General features: G+C 36.2%; 2 protein-coding genes across 2 annotated transcripts in view; both read right to left on the minus strand.

Annotated features, from left to right (window-relative positions):
• LOC134546152 (piggyBac transposable element-derived protein 4-like) overlaps positions 1-19,281 on the minus strand; it is a 196,554-nt gene that overhangs the window by 93,407 nt on the left and 83,866 nt on the right. The gene's annotated exons all lie outside the window — the stretch shown is intronic.
• On the minus strand, positions 1,800-18,589 carry LOC134546141 (methylosome protein WDR77-like). The gene is made up of 7 exons (XM_063388694.1): positions 18,162-18,589; positions 14,419-14,585; positions 6,143-6,318; positions 4,497-4,678; positions 3,962-4,145; positions 3,019-3,090; positions 1,800-2,084 (listed from the first exon to the last, which is right to left on the minus strand). Exons 1-7 carry the CDS (start codon positions 18,280-18,282, stop codon positions 1,883-1,885), a joined length of 1,104 nt encoding a protein of 367 aa, XP_063244764.1. The 5' UTR covers positions 18,283-18,589; the 3' UTR covers positions 1,800-1,882.

Consider the following 19,281-nt stretch of genomic DNA (forward strand, 5'->3'; position numbering starts at 1 on the left):
CAACCATTTGTAAAGCAAAGACTTTAAAATAAAAATACAGAAATCAGAGTAGATGCCCCAATTTACTGACTGATTCAAGCAATGCATTGCAAATTGAATATTGATGTGCAACCACACCTACCTACGTCACTAGGTACTCTTTTCACGAAATGACATGTCCTACACGCCATTTCATGTTACTTGCTGTATCCTTTCAACAGAAATGCCTTTTTGCAGCTTGCATCCACAGCGACAAGCTTTTGCGCTCACTTATGTGGGGCAGTGTGACATGAGTTGTAACTAAATTACATACTGAAACACCAACTTCAATTTAGAAAGCTTAATGGCATTTATAGGGCCACACTAACCCATATTCTTATCTGTTTACTACCTTATTATTTTGACACATGCAAGATTTAACAACAGTCTTTGGAGCACCTTGAACTCTGAAGCAGCTCTTAAAATCATTTACAAATAATAAAGTAAAGTGCCTAACCTGACACACTTACTTACCTTGCAAAAAAAAAAGTTGCAAAATCCTTGACAAAACTTTGTAAAAATGCTGTCCTAGATCATTATCTTGGTTCATAGCAAGAAAACACAAACATGTTCTCTTGTACTATAGTTTATGTATCTGGCAAAGGTTGGCAAGGCTGCACAATGGCAGGCGGCCATGCACGAGGAAGTGTGTGTGCATACATGATTTACGAAATGGAGAATAAGTAAAGTGAAGGTATTAAATTTACAATATTCTCATTTAACAAATCTGTATTAGAAAATACATGTGTATCTCAAAGTAACACTCGTATCTGTTCCAGGAAAACAGAGCACTAAATAAACAATTCTAAACTAATAGATTTTTTTTTCTTTGACTGTATGTTTATTAAAAAAATACATTTTCCAACCACATGTGTGCTTGTAGTCTACCAATTTCATCAATACCCTGGTCCCATTAAATTAATTTACGGTATTAATTAGTTGTCTAAATGCGGTAAAACCTTGTTAAGAAAATTCTCAAGGAATTTAGAAATTTAGACTTTATTAAAAGGGTAAAATTGTATGTATTTATTTATAGGTACAGTACTAAATTTTATAAACTTACTAAGCAAGAAATTTTTAAAAGTGGAATATTTTAAATGGGATTTACTGTACATTTAAATTAATGTTTTAATTAAAATTTTGTTAAACATTCTAAAAATAACTTACAGTGCAAAAAAATCATGGGCCAAAAAACAATGCTTAGGCAGAGCATTAGCCAAGAAAGAGTTAACATTTCTGAGTTACAAAATAGCAATGTTATAATAAAGTATGCAGGATGGTGTAATAAAAACATTGGCTGAACACTCAGGTGTCCAAGATAGTTCTACATAATATGTTATTTAGGCTAAAGTATGCAAAGAAAGAAGCAAATAGTTTGTTGATTATTCATTTTAATTTGCTGCATTCTGTTTAATGTTGCACAAATGCCGTTGCCATTGTGCACACATGGATATAAAAATTTATGTGGATGAAAAAGAGCACTACTTTGCATCTATGACTGTGCTACTTTAAATAATGCCATAATTAATTGTTGTTAATTGAAAACCTTGCAAATCAAACAGCATTACTTTGAAAGGTAGGTGTACTGTAATTGGATGGTGGCTAAATTAGCTGCATGTGCTTGCTTAACAATATAGGTATGTTACTAGTTAGAAATATTTAAAACATACTTGTTTTAATTTCCTGTTAAACATTATAATATTTTGATTGTATTAAGCTGTACTGTGCATTATATTTGTATGGGGGAAAAAAGCCCCAAGTAATAAGTTTCAATGCAAAACCACTGTAATAACACAGTTTTAATAATACTCAAAAAATACAAAAAAAAATCTTTGAAATAAGAAGTTTAAAAATTTGCTCCAAATTATACTGTTGCCCTTTCAGATTCAATGACATCTGTACTTGAGATATCTTTCTTACAGTCCGGAGTAGATCCATTGACATCCATATTAACTACTGGAGAGTGGACCAAAACTTGCTTGTCCCAGCCACAAGAATGCAAATGCTCTGTCTTTGGGTTCCAAGCTAAACCTCGTACGAAGTCTTCATGCCGGTCATCCGTGTAGCTGAAAACGGAAAGCCATAGGCCAATACAATATACGTAGAGCTGACAAGACATACCAAACACAAGAGTTCAATGGAGCAGGAGCAGAGTGGCCAATTCCTGCCCCCCCCCCCCCCCCCCCCCTTGTAGACTGCACTAAATAGGTAACTACACTGCATTAGCATGAATTATCTGCACTGACAGCAGTGGACCAGTTTTAAAACTAACCATACTTTGAGGAATATTATTAGGATGGATACAAAATTAAAAAAAATGGCGTATACAAATTTTTAAATTTACTACAGTACATAGTTCCAATTAACCAAGTGAATGTGGACTGCTGCAACCTCGAATAAGCAAAATCTCTGATAACACACATAATTAGTAGATTGACTTGGTTTTCAGTTGGCCAAGAAGTAGCATCAACCTTTCTTCACTTTAGATTATTTTTAGGTTAATTTTGTGTTTAAACAACAGATCATTTTCTAGGTCAAGTTCGTAATTGAGCTTTAGGATAGCTTCGATAATAGAGAACCTCTGTTAGTCAAAGCTCCGTGCCTTTTTACCCAACATTTTTCTTAGATTCATTTTCCTAGTATCACAAATCTTTTAAATAAGAGGTTTGATGGAATTGGAGGGTTTGAGGATTCAACAGACCCATCCCTAGTGTAACCCAGTGCTTGAAATCTGTGAGCCAAGCTGGAAGTTAGCACAAAACCTAGTCCAGAGATATACCTCACAAGGAGTTGCAGTCAGAAAGGAATCCCAGCAAGCTCACAGAAACAAAATTCAAAGCCACCAACATAGTCAAAAGCATGACTATGTCTAGTACCATGCCATGTTTAGTTGAATGCAATAACTAATTTTACTCAGTGTCCCTGACAGTCATAATTTAGTCACAATAGTAAATAATCAGTTATGAGAAAAGATATGAATAAACATCAAAGTATACTTACACAACTTCCAATGTTGAGCAGTCGACAACTTCCAGTTTGGACTCATCTGCACAAATTGCCATCCAGTTAGGTCTGAAAATAAATAGCATAACTATACAATCATAACTTAACAGAAAAAAAAAGATTAAAAAAAACTACCTAAACAAATGTGCTGCACTAAATATTCCCTCCAAGATCTTGACAACAAAGTTGTGTTTATAGTCACAACAGTGTAATCAATGGCATCTTTTGAAAAGGACCAATAATAGCAACACTTTAACTGCAAAAATTATCTTTTTCTTTATGATTTACTCTACTTGTGGCTCTATAGACATGAAATATACTTATTTGAATACTTGTGAAATATTCACAGTTCATCACAGATAGTTGTCCAAAATATCCAAAAACAATTTATAACTGAAACCAAATTGATAATTTGCATATATTTTTATCTTTACATAAAAACTTACCTCCTGAGCATATTTGGAGTCGTCATCATAGAAACAGGCAAACTTACTTTTCATCAGTTGTACATTATGTAATCTTTTTTCATGCATAAATGCAAAATAACCATTATACAAATTTTTTTTTTCAATTTTTATTTATTAGAAACACAAAAGGGGTGCCTATGTGCTTCATAAACTAATAATTTTTTTTAGCTAAAATTCAGGAGATGCTGATCACTCCAAGTATTGTCACACAAAATCAGCAAATTAAGAAATAACATTAAATTAATGCACATCCAAATATGCTCTAATGATATTAAAAACAGTTTAATATATACATACTATTGACAAGTATTAACTTGTGTGAATAAACTTTTACTTGTTAGCTGGTTATATAACAGAACACAATATTATAAATTACAATGAGTTTCTACACTTGATATAACAAATGACATCAGCCCCCCAAAACTTCAGCAAGTAACGTAAGACAGCAAAGCATCCACTTGTAGCACACGTACCGGTGATCAGCAAACCGAATGCGATACATTGGGCGTTCAAAGTGAGTGAACTGCCAAAGGGGTTCTTTGGTACAGCGAATGTCCATCAGCCGGACAGTTCCACAGTTGGAGCCCACGGCGAGTATATCACTTGTGGACGGCTGCCAAGCAACGCAACCGAAGGAACAGTTCTCTCGCAACACCACTGTGGGCAAAGTGATTACATTAACTGACAAGAAGGTACAACAATGATGTTCATATGCCATGCTTGCAAATTCATTTGTTGTAATTACTGCCATTATGGTAGACTAAGCTATGAAGTTGGTTAATAATAAAGCACAAGACTCATATGCCATGTTGGTTATTAAATTTTATTAATTTAATAAATATTGGGTGAAAAAATTTGTGAGCCATCAACAAATGCGAAAGAGCTATCGGAATAAATTTACAGGAAAATCCCTTGAGTGGTAGAAATGACAATTCAATGATAAAACCAACTCGGTGAGACGGAGCCTTAAGGCTATGGCAGAGAAGAAAATTCATTCCTGGACCTCACCAGTGGCTGGCTTGCTAGTCGAGTCAGAGCGTGTGTCCCAAGTACACAATGTGCCATCCAGAGAGCACGAAGCAAAGACATTGCTCCTTTCCGGACATGTTGAAACACACGTCACCTGGTGGGTGTGCGCAGGTCGGTAGGTTTGCACGCACTTCAAGTTTTCTACGTTCCACACCTTGATGCTGCGCAGACACACAAACAAAAACAACAAGGTTGAACCAACCACATGATTAATGCAAAATTAAATATTCTGAGTGATACAAGTTCTAAGCTTATGTGAATCCAGTTTCTTAAATTCAAATCAAATTTCAATTTAAATATAAATTATTCATGAATATCATATCTCTACAGAGTGAAAGTATGTTTTTCACACTTCATAAGTCTAACAAAAACTGATGCAAAATACAGTAAAATGAAAAAGAGAGAAATATTGTAATTACAATGACAACATATTTGTTACGTGTAAAGAGCATGTATGTATTATGTTGCAGAAAAAAAAATCAAAATTTCAGACTAAATCTTCTTGCCAACTTACTGTAGCTATCGGTAACAAATAATTCAAAAACGTGTTTGATTTGGAATGTAAAATCAAATATGTAATTATTCCATTTAATTCTAAATTTGTGGATACTTTTAGAACCTAACAAGGTACCCTTGAATTAAATACATTAATGGGAGTTAAGTCTTTAGCAAAAGAGTTAAAGAGTTGGGGAAAAATAAAGTTCGGAAGGGCCAGGTGAATAATAATCTACTTTAACCCAAAATCAGACACTGATGGCATGACAGTCCAAAAAGGAGCTGTGTAAGGTATCTGTCTCTTTGCAGTCAGTAAGGCTGTCTGCTATTTTCTTCTCCCATAGTAGCTATTCAACATTCCAAAATATTTTTTCCAGCATGAGGCAAGCAGTTAATTCAACTCACTGGTGTGCCACCCATTGAGCCTCCAATGTAAAATTTATTTTCACAATTGGGACCGTGTGGCCACCAAACCTTATTACATGACACTTCAGCAAATGTTTTGGCTATATGTGTACATAAGTTCAATTAAAACATATCTCATCACCAAAATGCCATTTGCCAGTTATTCTTACAGTGGAATTTGCACTACTCAGGGAAAACATAAGTTATTAAGTAAACTGATGGGAACTCAGCACCAAATTTTCCATCTCGTAAAGGATGTGACCTGGACCCAATAATCATTAACACAAGTTAGCACCATACATATTCATGCTAAAAACTCCAGGGACTTCTTCATGAATAAAGTGTCCAGGTATACAGTGCCTAGTATACACTATACAACTTTGTAAGGAAGAACAGTAGGATAACACTGCATTTATTACTTAAACACCTTGTTTTAGTGCAGTTGTTGGAAATATAAGGGAGACAATTTAAAGATAAATAATACATAGCATGAAGTATGAAATTTTAGGCAGTAAGTTGCTAATTCATTACTACTTTAAGATAACAGGATAATGGCAATACTGATAACAATCAAATGCTATATCACTCATCAATATAATTAGTTATGTCAATCAAAATAAATATAATAAGCAAAACAGCAAAATTTTACTATGTCGTAATATTAAATAAATCAAACAATGATAAAAACTGAAAGGCATATCAAACAATAGGTAATTCCAACTTACTTCATATCAGCACTTCCACTTACAGCTCGCATCTCGCCTGGGAAAACCGACAGCGACAGTACAGTGTCGTCATGCTCACATTTGGATTCTATGGTGGAAAAATAGATAGACTGCTCGTCTGGTACCTCAGACAGTCCCAGTAGCTGCAATGTGCCAGAATCCTCTGCTACCAGAACCTGTGCACCAACACGCACATTCCCAGCCAAACGAACCGATAGTACTTGCAATACATACTAATTAGCTTACCATTGGGCTTTCACTAGGTGACAAGGAGTTCACCCCCTTTATTTTACTCACCTAATTCCTGGAGCTTCTTCAGTTGAGTCCCTCCCATTCCTCACAGCCAATATCTCTCCCTCAAGCCCATTCCACTGTCATCCCATTCTCACCAGGAATGAGTGCTTCCCTCTTTCCATTCGCCATCACTCCCTCTGTATCTTCCACTCGTGATTTCTCCTCCCTTTGAACCCATCTTTCTGCAACCTATCTCCCAGCTTTCCTCAACCCCTCTAGCCCTTAACCACTTTGAACAGTCTCACCAGACTTTCTGTATTCCTCCTGCCCTGCAGTGTGTCCCACAATAGCTCCTTGATCATCACTGATGGTCCATGTGTCTCCTCCTCTTCCCCTTCCCTTCTCCACACATGTTCATCACCCACCTTGCTGCCCTGCCTTTTCCAACTCTTTAATTTCCATCACCAGGTATGTGTCCCACATAACGGCCAAACTGGCCTCACCAACATGGAATACGCCTTTTATTTTATTTTCCTTCCTGTTCCCTTTATGGTCCTGCCTCTTCTCCCGTTTATTATTACTTGTGTACTTACTCTGTAGGGTCACCCCAAGTATTTGTAAACCTCTGCCTCCTGGATCACCTGTCCTTTACATACAGACAGTTAACTCAAGACATATTCTGCAACTTTGACAGTACATATATTTCACAATGCTACAGCGTAAAGCCGGTGCAAATATTCATCTGTGCACTTGATTAGCTTTAATTAAAACAGCTCCAGCACTTAAATTGTGCCCGCCAGCTCATTCCATTGCATTTAAGCTAATACACCTTACACCAGTGTTGAAAAATGACAATTTTCCTAAATTTTTTAGAACCATTGAGTGCACTTATCTAAGGTAGTTTAATTTCATGGTTTAATTTTGTAAATGTATTTTTTGGAAAGAAAAAAAACTGAAATAGGTGTTTTCTCATGCATATTTATACATTAATAATTTGGTACCTAGGACCTCACACAGAGAGGTGTGTGATACACTAGCCAGTGTTTCCCTTAGCTTTCCTGCACTTTAGAGCTCTTGTACTACGCCAGGCAGCCAATGTGTCATTTGATCATGTGCATGGAAAATAGTTTGATTCACAAGGCATATGAAACCAGGATGTAAATGAAACATTTCACTGAACAATGAGAACTTTTTTCTTCTTCATTTTTAACCTGAATATTTAAAAAAAAAAATAACAGATTCATGTAGCACTAGACTAACTAGTCATGTATGAATAATAAAATTTTGTAAATTAATTTTTAAGAATTTTAGCTGTCAAAGTCAGAACATTTGAGGAAGCACCTGTAAAAGACACCTCATGTGGATTAGTTTATGTACACACCCATAGTCCTATATCTTAACGGGATACAAGAGCCAGTCCTGTCAGTCGTTATCCGATAGAGCGCGCGGGTGTCGCGAATGTGCAGCGCTCGGCTGCGGCGAGGCTTACTCAGCGCGCGGGGTTGCCAAGTCGTCAGTCGCGCGCTGGCCGCTGTCTCAGTGCCTTGGTTATCTGCCTCCCTGCCACCCGATATGTTTCCTCGCGGCCAGACACCAGCTCCGCCAGGATCCACGACCTTCACATGCTGTGCGCGTTAAATGGGCACGTGTTATTTTACATACCTTTTCAATTAAACAGTTGTCAACTAAAATTTCTTCGCTGAAACAATTTATTTATTTGGGATTTAGTTACTATTTGAAGAGTGGCTTATAGCGAGAGATTCTGATGTATAATCTCAGCCCGGGTATGATTTTGTGGTCTAATTTCGAGCATAAACCGAAAACAATAAAAAAATAATTCCCAGTCTTATAACTCTAATCGATTAAAAAACCTTTCGCTCGGTAAGAAATAACTTCTTTTAATTGTACTAAATACTTTAATAAAGTGATGTCTTAAATACTTCCTGAAATGTACAGGAACAAACACTATACAAAATTTAATGCTGTATTAAACAATGATACTCTGGCCAGAGTTTTTTTGTGTAATTTTACAGAGAGTTCACAAAGATAGTTTTTATGTATGTACATTAACGATACCGTTGAAAGACACCATTAAAAAATTTATACAATATGTGTACTATTTAAATAATTATATATTAATTACATATAATTTAGCATGACATTAAAGATTGAAATGAACATGTTGACATATGTTTTTAAACAGAGAAATTATAGTCTTTCAAGCACATTCACTGCTACGATACACATAATATTACTTTAGTAAACGAGATGTCTATATAAATTTAAAATAAGTTTGAATTTAATCTAAAAATAAACATAAAATATGTGTTTGATAACCCAAATTCTAAAAAAAAATCGTATTGCTTTTACAATCAAAATATGATCATAATATTATCTACACTGTTATATTAGGACTGTGTCAAAAACAGAAGAAAACATGCATAACATTTAGGAAACCAAAACTGAAGTAATCTGTTTTATGCTTTTCTTTAGTGATTTTTGAGCTTCTTTTACAAAGTCAGGCTCTCGCGCATTTAGTCTTCGGGTATTTAATGGATCTGCTATCTCTGGAAGTAAGCACTCCGCAAAAAACTGTTGTAGCTTTGACAGCATGAGTTTTTCCCAAATTTCTTTGTCGAACAAAATTCTTTCAACATGGAAATCATTTTTCGTATGAACTACAAAGTCGTAATAATTTCTACTGCAGACGCCAAGTTGACCTAGAATCTGGTTAAAAAAAAAAAAAAAAAAAAAAAAAAAAAAGTGGGTTTTTCTTTAGACGCAAATCTCCAAGTTTTTCTTCGATACACTTTTTTTTTCTTTTTTGAAATATAGTCCTTTAATTTATCGTCACCAGCTGAAAATAAGCATTTAACTTCCAGCAAACCATCGGCTGCCACTAGTACATCTGGAGATATTCCGAGAAATGAAAAGCTTGGGTGCACAAAAAAAAAGCCACAATCTTCGACTTCGATATTTTTAAGTTTGGAATACATATTCTTAGCCACATTTTCGTTAACTCGTCCAAACTGAACGGCTTTGGAATTTATCTCCCTGTGATACAAAATTTATTTTACTAGACAGTGACAGGATGTATGTGTTCTTTTTACCACAAAACCGAAACTATGTGCTGTAAGTCTGTTCATAGAAGCATCCCTCCATTTAGTGTTCTCGTGTTGACCAACAGTACTTCCTTCTTTCCAACTCATGAATATTTTTTTATGTTGTTGCATCCCGATTCAGGTTTTCGAGGATAAACTTCATCTTTGTATCAAGTTCTTCAGGACTCAACACATCTTCAGGACACAAGTCTTCAGCACTTGGACCATACTCCAAATCAGGACCAGGAGTGTTTTTTGACGTCTCTTTTTATTTGGAAGGCCATCTTCATGCTGGAGACAGCTAATTTTTAAAACTGTTTGGAAGTATTTTCCTGGGCTTGGAACAAATTTGTTTTTCCATGGGATGAAGTGCCACCTAGGACCTCTGACATGGGCCAGTCCAGCTCCCATACGAGCGTGATAAGAGCCTCTTTTAGCAAAGTTTACCCGTTTTCCACCTGAAAACTTAGCTAACATACTCATATATCGCTCAACCTGATTTTTAGTTTTGTTAAGTACGAGTCTATCAGATTTCATTGCCATAGGATCAAGAGCCTTTTCAATAGCTTCCATAATCCCCGACTCTTTCACAAATGTCACAAAATTTTCATTGGTATTTTTTTCTTTTTCAGTATTCTACACGGCAGTTTTCGTGACAACCGAATACATGATGAGGACCATTTTTTATGTCAAGTTTGAATCAAACGATAGATGTACCAACAAGAGATGTTCCAGCAATTTCGATTGCTTTTCTAGCGCCGGATTTTAATCTTACAATTGTTGATTCAAGCAAACGACGCGCAGATGGTGGAAATGACATATTTCTGAAAAGTTTGTGAAAATGTTTTTTTTACAATGTGGTTTGCACACTCAATTTTTATGACTTCCCTTCCGTAAGGAACTCGCTGCTTTATTCTAAAGTAAACACTGAATCTCCGTCACCAAAATAAGTATTTTAAGAAGTGCTGTTCAACACTCCCGCAGAACCCTTATACTATTATAGTTTGTTCCATTACAGTGCTTGGACCACTATAGTTTTTAAAGCAAAGATGTTCATTCACCTTTTTGTCTTTGAGTCTTGCAAATTCGCATGCGAAGCAATACTTCCTTTTCACTCCCAGGTACAAGAGTTGGTTTTTTTCGGCTCTGATAATGCAATTCTTCAAAAGAAAAAAAAGTTAACATGCACATTTTGACTGGATGTTGTAAGTACTGAAATGTTTTATTTTATGAACAGACTATAGAGTAAGCATTGGTGTAAACAGGAAGATAACTCACCACTCCACTTAAATTGAAACTATGTCAGTCAGTCCTCTTATTCCAGCCGCCGTCCCCTACGACACTAATATGTGGTGTGTTATTTTCTACGTTCCCTATGGCAATAGCTAGTTTTTTTCTTTCCATTCTCTTCTTGGAAAGTTGTCTTTGCCGAAACTAATTAAAAAACCATCGTAGTAGTAGCGTTAAGAAAACTTATGCAAATCACATGTACACATATTTCACTACACAAATCTATCACATTATAGGGTTGTGCGAATAGTGTATTATGGTGGTCGAAAATTTTGAATCGAACAGGAATTTTTTTTTTAATTTATTGCGAATAATTTCAAGGTCAAAAAATTATCTTACTTTTTCACTTAGATAGATACATAACAATACAGAACAGATGTAGTGAAAATAGTAATACTATATTAACTTTTGCAGACAAAGTGAAAATTGTACCATGTTTATTAACTATTGAAGCAATGTAAACATTATTAATATGCACATTTCTCAGATAGAAATATTAAAAAGTGCAGTGTTGTACTTTTTAAAATTAAAATTAAAATCCAAATTCCACGACCGCAATGAATAACAGAGAGGGGAAGGGGGGGGGGGGGGGGGGGGGAGTTGAGAATTTGTAAAATTTGAAGGAAGTAGGCTGGAAAATAACTTGTTGCACTCATGGGTGCCGCGTGTTGAGATCCTCTTCAAGAGAACTATACTACCAGCCAGCTTGTGTTAGCTACCCAAGGTCGACGGCCCACTGTTGAGATTCAGCGCTTCGTTTCGTGTTGTCACTGGGCGTCCTCACATGTACATACCCACACCACTTGAGGCAGACATTCCTCCAGCTGCCCGAAAGTAGCGGCAATCTCCTGATAGTTCTGTAGATCTCTTTCCAGGAGTGTCACGTGAAGGCTGACATTTCACGAATGTGGTAGCACGGTCGTGGGCAGCGAGTGCTAAGAGATGGTGTTATCATCTTGTAACGCGTATATTTATGTGTTTGTATGTAAATCTGTTTAGTTTCGCTATTTAAAACGTGTTTATCTTAAAATGTTAATTGGTTACCAAAAAGCAATCAGTAGGTAGAAACCAGAGTCTATAACTGTAACTGCCATTTTTACTTCCACGTATTATTATCATAACGAAAAAAGCAACCGTTTCTGCGGAGCGTCACAATACGACTGGGCACATAGCGGCGGTGAGGACTGCCATACACACAGTGTTGAGGTAACATTGCGTGAAATATACCCATCATTATTAGAATTCTGATATTGTTCCCGTAGATGCTAGCTGCCAGACGAACGGTCACGTGTCACGGCTTGTTTTGGTATCAATTCAGGCCCTACGTGTACTTGTAGTTGTAGGTTATCAGGTTTTTTTTTTTCATAAGACAGCCATCTATTAAGGGAAATAAATAGTTGGATATAACAGTGTATTATTTTCGTGCTAGAGAAGGTTGAATACGGATTCAAGAGGGAAAAAAAATGTTTTTATTAGGTTAGATCGGGGATGGTCAAAACTAGTCCAAATGACAAAAACGATGCTTTTACCTGGAATCGTGAAGTGTTGTATGATTAAGAGTCTACTGTATATCGGCAAATAAGCAATGACAACTATAATATCTTATGAAAAAAAGAGAAGTTTGGCTTCACCTGAGTAACAACCATCAAATACAGATGTGCTTGTAAATATTAGCAATTTTAATCTTTGATATTCGACTTCCGAATGTGAATAGTTCATAAATAACTGCGCAACTATTCGTGTTTACGAATATCCGCACACCCCAACACATTTTCCATTTTTTTTGTGACTAATATTGGTATACTAAAATTAAATTAAATTCTCATTTTTAGGCAACTAATAAGATTTTCAAACTGTTGTCTCATTGGTATGTGGATTCATTCAATGTAGCTTCCTAAGTAAAAACAAAATAATGCCTGATAAAGGGATTTATCTTTAAGTTACATTCAGAAAGTCGTCTAAAAATTTACAATTATTCTTTCTCCTCCGAAGAACAGAACAACTTAAAATGTTATGTAATAATACAATGGTATATGTACCTACCGGCTGCTTAATCTACTGAGCCTTTTATTTAATGTAAACCTTAGCATGCAAGTATGAAATCCATTATGAAACTTTTCGCACAGCGGATCTAAGCTGTTCCATAATATGTAAAATATATTTAACCTATCTAAGGTACAAGTTTCAAGTTTACACTTTTGGTTCACATTGTCTTGAACTCCAACAAAAAAGGAGGGGGGGGGGGGGGGAAGAGATCTCAGAGCTAGTGCACTGAGATTCTCAGGGTAGACGAATTAAGTAAAAATTATTGACGGAGTAACGAATGGTGCTAAGAAATTAAGTTTGCCGCTGAATATGGGTTGAATTCCCCAACGTAGCCATGTTAATTTTTTAAGTCTTACACATAGGAACTGAAATCATATATATTGAATTGTAAGGCACAATATTTTTTATAAGCAGCAATTAATTTAAAAGTTGGCTAATTGTAACTAACAATTTGGCTTGGACAGTATAATACTCACGTGAATGAAAACAATACAACCGAATTGAGAACCTCCTTTTTTTAAGTCGGTTGAAAATAACTTGTTTTCATGCTTACCAAATATAATTTTCCACGTAGAACTGTTTGTTTACTCTTACTTTCAAGCTGAGGATTTTTTGCCTAACTTATACTTACATAAAAATAAACGCATTTCTTGAATCAGGATAGTTTAGTTTGCAAAGAGTCACTTGATCACATTTCAAATTGAAAAAAATTGGAAGTTTTTGTAAAGCACATTATGGCACAAAATATTTTTTGCCCAAACACATTTTACAGTAAATGGAAGAAATAATTAAAACTATAAAAATTTTGGGTTCACAATCTCTTCAAACCTTTCGCTTTTCGCAGCACATCCATGCGTCTATGAATTGATAGCACTGTTCTTAGCTTTCTTCTCGTCGTTGACACAGTACTCCGCACCATTCAGATTATTTACTGGCACGGAGGAGGTGGGGTCAGATTCCGTTAGCCGAGGATGGGTCCGAAGTAATGGCAACACGGCAGCCGGCTGCACGCTCCCGCGCGCAAGACAGGCGCAAGTGAACCTACTCGCGGCCAGAAAAAATAGCCGAAAATGCAAAATACGAAATATTTCTTGTTCTAATAAATTTAGCAGTATGCCACCGCTTACTTTTTTTATCTTTTCTTTAAAAGGAAAAATTCTGCAGACTCTAAATATTTGTATATCTTACAGCCTGTTTTTAAGACCACTTTTTCGGTTTTCCTTAATTTTAAAAACGTAAAATAAAATACTTATCAATATTTTTTCTACAATATTAATCTGACAGATGATTTCTGTTGTAAAACTGCAGCAAACAAGCCAAGTACGAAATTTGTATCTGAAAAATTGTAGAAGATGTAGAAAACACTTTTTAACCTACAATTCCCTACCAAGTCGCTGGACCAGGGACGGCCTTAAAAACATTTAAATTTGATTTATTAATTGTGACCAATATTTTTCTGAGATAGGAGTGAAGATAAGAAAAAAGTGTCATGAGTAAGTGATATAGTGAATACATTTTAATGATACATATTAATTTTATTTTTCACTGTAACATGATAACTGTACAAAACAAAAGCTCATATTATTTCAAAATGAAGAAACCAACCTTCTGCTTGTCGGGCAGGAACTGGCCGTCGCACACCCCCGTCTCTGTGGTGCTGCCGGTGAGGCACTTGTCGACATCTGGGGCAGCCTCTGGGTCGGTGAAGTACCACACGGAACCGACCCAGTACCGCCCCGTCATGTTGGAGCTTCCCAGTAACATATAACCATCTGAAAATGTACTAGTTGATACAGAACACCTCTACTTATACGCACCTGAAAGTAAACTAAGGCTTATACATAAAGTGATGCAACTCAACCAAACAAGAATCACGAAATGATGTAGGTACTGTGATGATAAAAACCACCTTTAAAAAATTAACTACTTACTACTTTTTCACAGTACCTTTTCTAAACAATCACCAATGCACGTTAACTAAAAAAAATACTGAACTTGTTCCACAGAACTGCAGGTTTTTGTCTGTAATTGTTCCGTACCACATATCCAAGTTCAGCCTTTGATTCTGATGGCATGATCCTGTATAATTGAGCCTGTGGTACATAATGCTTGCTGTTTTAATTAGTACTTCGAAAATTCCAGCATATATCAAAAATATCACAATACAAACAAGTTATTTCAGGTCTTTTGGAATTTTAATATTTGTATTCAACTTACAATCATAATACATTGTTATATCACAAGTTTTTGTTGGGTCGGGATCTTTCAAAATGCTAAATTAAAACAGCAAGCATCATGTACCACAGGATCAATGTATAGATGATCATGCCATCCGGATCAAAAGATTAACTTGGATACGTGATACAGAACTCTTACTGTTTTACCTGTTTATATCTGCAAAGCATTATAGTAACAAGCAGAGACTCCGCTAAAATGTTGACGTGCATACTTAGCACTTTTTGTTTTGAGAAAAATTCAACAAGCAGATCCCAGCAAAAGAGTGCTAAAAAAAGGTTTTGTATCTGGTTGGCTAAACAGCCTTTCACGTGACTGCAAATCTGAGGCAGATCGGTAAGACAGAGCCATGGCAACGAAACTGGAAGGTTTAAATTTGATCAGCAAGCTTATCAGCAGTGTTCACGTTCTGGCCGTTATGAATAACATGTTAAAAATATGGGAAAATGCACTAATAAATGAAAAGTTCTCAATTCAACACACTTAATTGTAAATAAACAAAGTTTTTTTTAAAAACAATGCTATTATTTTAACATAACCAACTATGCATATTGAACTGCTCTGCCACTAATTATACATCAGTGGCACAATAAACAAGTGGCAGAGCACCAGCAACTTCATTGTAACATGAGAAGCAGAGTGCATGAGCGCATCATCATGGCAGATGAATTGGCTCACAGTAGAAGAGGCTTTAAGATGGTCTTTAATGCAGCTGCAGATGAAGCCATAATGTTGTAACGAGTCATTGGGTGATTCACAGTCGGTTTGTTTTGAATTACATTGTACTATGTATATTTAGTGATGGGTTCTCACAAATATTCATGAGAAAGGTAATTTATGAGAACAGTAATTTTTTATATAAATATATACTGCAATGACCACAAATGTTATTTATTACCTAATAATTCAGTGGAGACCAGACTTAAGGCCTGTTGTACAATTACACATAAGCGGAACTGGATTAGTAAATGGAGACAGATCTCACTTATATGACACGTATGTGGACACAGACCCATAAAGACTAGCTATGCAGTTCTAAGCTCTTCCTTTTACGTTACTCTGTGCGACCAATAGAAGCAGGGTTTTTGGTCACAAGGGTAGCCATGTTTGTTTACGTTTAAAATATATTAAAAATTGTTTCGAGTACAAGAATATTTAGTGTTTTATCATTACTTTGTGGTTTACTTTCATTATGTACTATGTAAATACTGACCGTTTAGTGTTCTCAGAGCAGAAATTTGTTTCAATTAAATTAAAATTTTATTAGCATGAAATTCAATCTCAATGGTTGCCATTTGTTGCGTTTTTAAGCTTTGTGGAAGCAGTTGACAGATAGTTAAATGTAAATATCTTGCGGGTCTGTAATCATTATTTTACATTTCCGCATAATTGTGGAACAGGTCTTAGGAAAAAACCAAAAGATGGTAAAGATGGTACCGGTAGTCATTTATTGATTGAAATTAACACTTGCAAGGAGGTGGCAAGGCATCTTCCCCTTACCCTCCCCTTTAGGTCCATTAGATCTCCCAATTCCAAAATTTCTCCCTCAAGCAAATTCCTTTCCTTCCATCCTTACTAGAAAGGCGTGCCTCCATCTTTCCGTTCACCTCCATTCCCTCTGGCGCTTCCACTTGTGGTCTCTCCTTACTCTGTATCCACCTCTGTGCACCCTAGATTCCAACCTCAACAACCCCCCCCCCCCCCCCCCCCCCCCAAACCAAATTTTTCTCCCTTTATCATCTTGACCAGCCTTACCAACCTTTCCCATTCTAGCTATCTTATTATCTCCGATGGCCTATGCAACCCACCCTTTTGCCCTTCCCTTCTCCTGCACACGCTCATAAACAATCATGCTTCTCAACTAGGTATGGATCCCAAAACACCTCAGCATCGGCCAGACTAACACAGAATACACCTTTGCCTTTACCATTCTTCCTGCTCCCTGTAGGGTCCTGACAAGTATCCCCAGTGCCCTACTTCCCTCACTTATCCCTTGGATATTTTACAGGGTTAAGTGCAGGTACTTGCACTCCTCTGTCTTCCGTATCTCCTCCCCCTTCCAGCATTTAACTTCCTTTCACACCTTACTCTTCATCATAAACCTAACCACCTTCGTTTTACTAACACTTTTCGGCATTCTAGTCTGACCAGATCCCCCTGTCAGCATTCCCCTTCCCCCACTACCTTATACATCAAGGAATTATCCACAACCATCAACTTTCCTTTCATTTCATCTATTTCATTCATTATAATGGTAAACACGAGAAGCCCCAAAAGGGCCTACAATTGCAATGTCCTAACCTGTGTCACTGCAGTCCTGTGTCCGAAGGACACTGATTACTCATTGGTGAATCTCCCTGGTCTAAATACATTGATCAAATTGAACTTTTTGTCCCAATCTGTGTACTTTGATAGCATAGAAGAATGAACACTCGTAATGCTTGTAGTTTCCTGTTTCCGTTTCGAAAGGTAAACAGAAAATAACGAACATTTATTAGCATTTACTTTTGCTTAACAGAATATAAATAAATAAATAAATAAATATTATTGAACCACAAATTTCACAAGTTAACATAATAATGAGAAATTAACCGCATACACATTTACAAAATGTGAAAATTTAAAACAAAAACAATCAAAAAGCATTTATTTTAGTGCTCTGTATTTTCTGGGCTCTGGTGACTACTTAAGAAATCAGCACATTCGGACATCAGCCAATGCAATTGTAGACAGGGATGTTTTTATGCCACAATGTGACATTATTCACATTATAAGGTCACGGACCCCCACTCCGTGCTGTACCCCTGAAGTCACTTTGATCTCTCCTTCCCTAACCTCACTCTGTCTCCTATTTAATTTACCACACTGTTGTCCCTTACCAACAACTCCACCTTCTCCTTCAGCCTCCTGTGCAACACCTTATCGAAGATCTCGAAATATATGAATATCATATCAACCTATATTCCGCCCCAATTGTGATCACAGGGTGAAAGCTATTTAAAAAACTCATTAGACCATAGTACTTACTAATTTAAAACAAAGCATGCTAAACAAAATTACATTTAAAATACACAAAATGTAAGAACAAGCATAAAGAAAATAATGGATCATACCTTCAGAAAATTCAATAAATTCGATATATTTTTCTACTTGTGCAGGGAAATATTGAGGCACGTAATTTCGATACGCTTCTGCATTACGATTTGGCTCTACTTCATAAAGGTCTTCATACATATTCAAGTTATTATTTCAAATTAACAATTACACTTTGAGGTTAAAGCTACACCTTCCCTCTCTTTTGAAGACTACCATAGACAACAAAGAGTATAAATGGATAAGTAAATCTCACTGGCTATCGATTTGTATTTCTGAACTAAGAGTACCTCCGTCTGTTAAGCGATGGAAAATCGAGTGGTAGGTACGAGTCTCGTTTGCCGACTGACTAAATCGTTGATCTGTAGAGATGAGCGGTATTACCGATAACCGGTAAAAATAACGGTTACGAAAAAATAACCGTTACGTTACGTTCATGGATCTCTGATAACCGGTTACAAAGAACGAGAGAATATAAACTGTAGTGATGGGTCGTTCGTTAACGATTCGTTCAAAAAGAACGAATCTTTGAGAGAACGAAATCTTGCGATTCGTTCGCGATGTAAAGAACCAGCTCTTTGAGAGCCGGTACCTTGAAAGATTCGGTAGAACGAAAATGCGGAGAGAACGAGAGAACCGGCTCTTTGAGAGCCGGTACCTTGAAAGATTCGGAAGAACGAAAACGCGGAGAGAACGAGAGAACGAGATGAGAGAACCGGCCACGCGCCCGGTCTGATTCGTTCGTGAAATGATTCATGACGTCAGGAGTCTGAAGAATTAGTAATCACAGCGTGAGCATGTTCATAAGAGCAAACGATAACTGATCAAATAAAATAGGGTAACATGAAAAGTATCTATACCTGAAAATGTCAACTGTTAAGTAGTGGTTTAAAATTGCGTTTTCACATTCACATACATAAATTTGGGGGAAAAAAAAAACATGAATTAAAAATAACAGGGAAAGTAACTACAAATGTTCACACTTACCATTTAGGTGTTAATTAATGTACCTACTTCATTTTTCTCTCTTCATACTGAATCGCAGTAGTAGTATTCAATTTTTGTCTTTTTTTCTCTAAATGTGTTGGTCTACATGTAAACACTTTACTCTCTCTAGAGTGTAAATAGCCTGTATATTAA

This window comes from Bacillus rossius, chromosome 1, assembly GCF_032445375.1.
Source record: "Bacillus rossius redtenbacheri isolate Brsri chromosome 1, Brsri_v3, whole genome shotgun sequence".
Classification (NCBI taxonomy): Eukaryota; Metazoa; Arthropoda; class Insecta; order Phasmatodea; family Bacillidae; genus Bacillus; species Bacillus rossius.

Coding starts and splice junctions, on each gene's coding strand:
- LOC134546141 (XM_063388694.1), bottom strand. CDS start 18,282: ATGTATGAAGACCTTTATGAAGTAGAGCCAAATCGTAATGCAGAAGCG. Junction 14,586..18,161: donor ATTTATTGAATTTTCTGAAG/GTATGATCCATT, acceptor GTACATTTTCAG/ATGGTTATATGTTACTGGGA. Junction 4,679..6,142: donor AGTGGAAGTGCTGATATGAA/GTAAGTTGGAAT, acceptor GTGTCTGCGCAG/CATCAAGGTGTGGAACGTAG.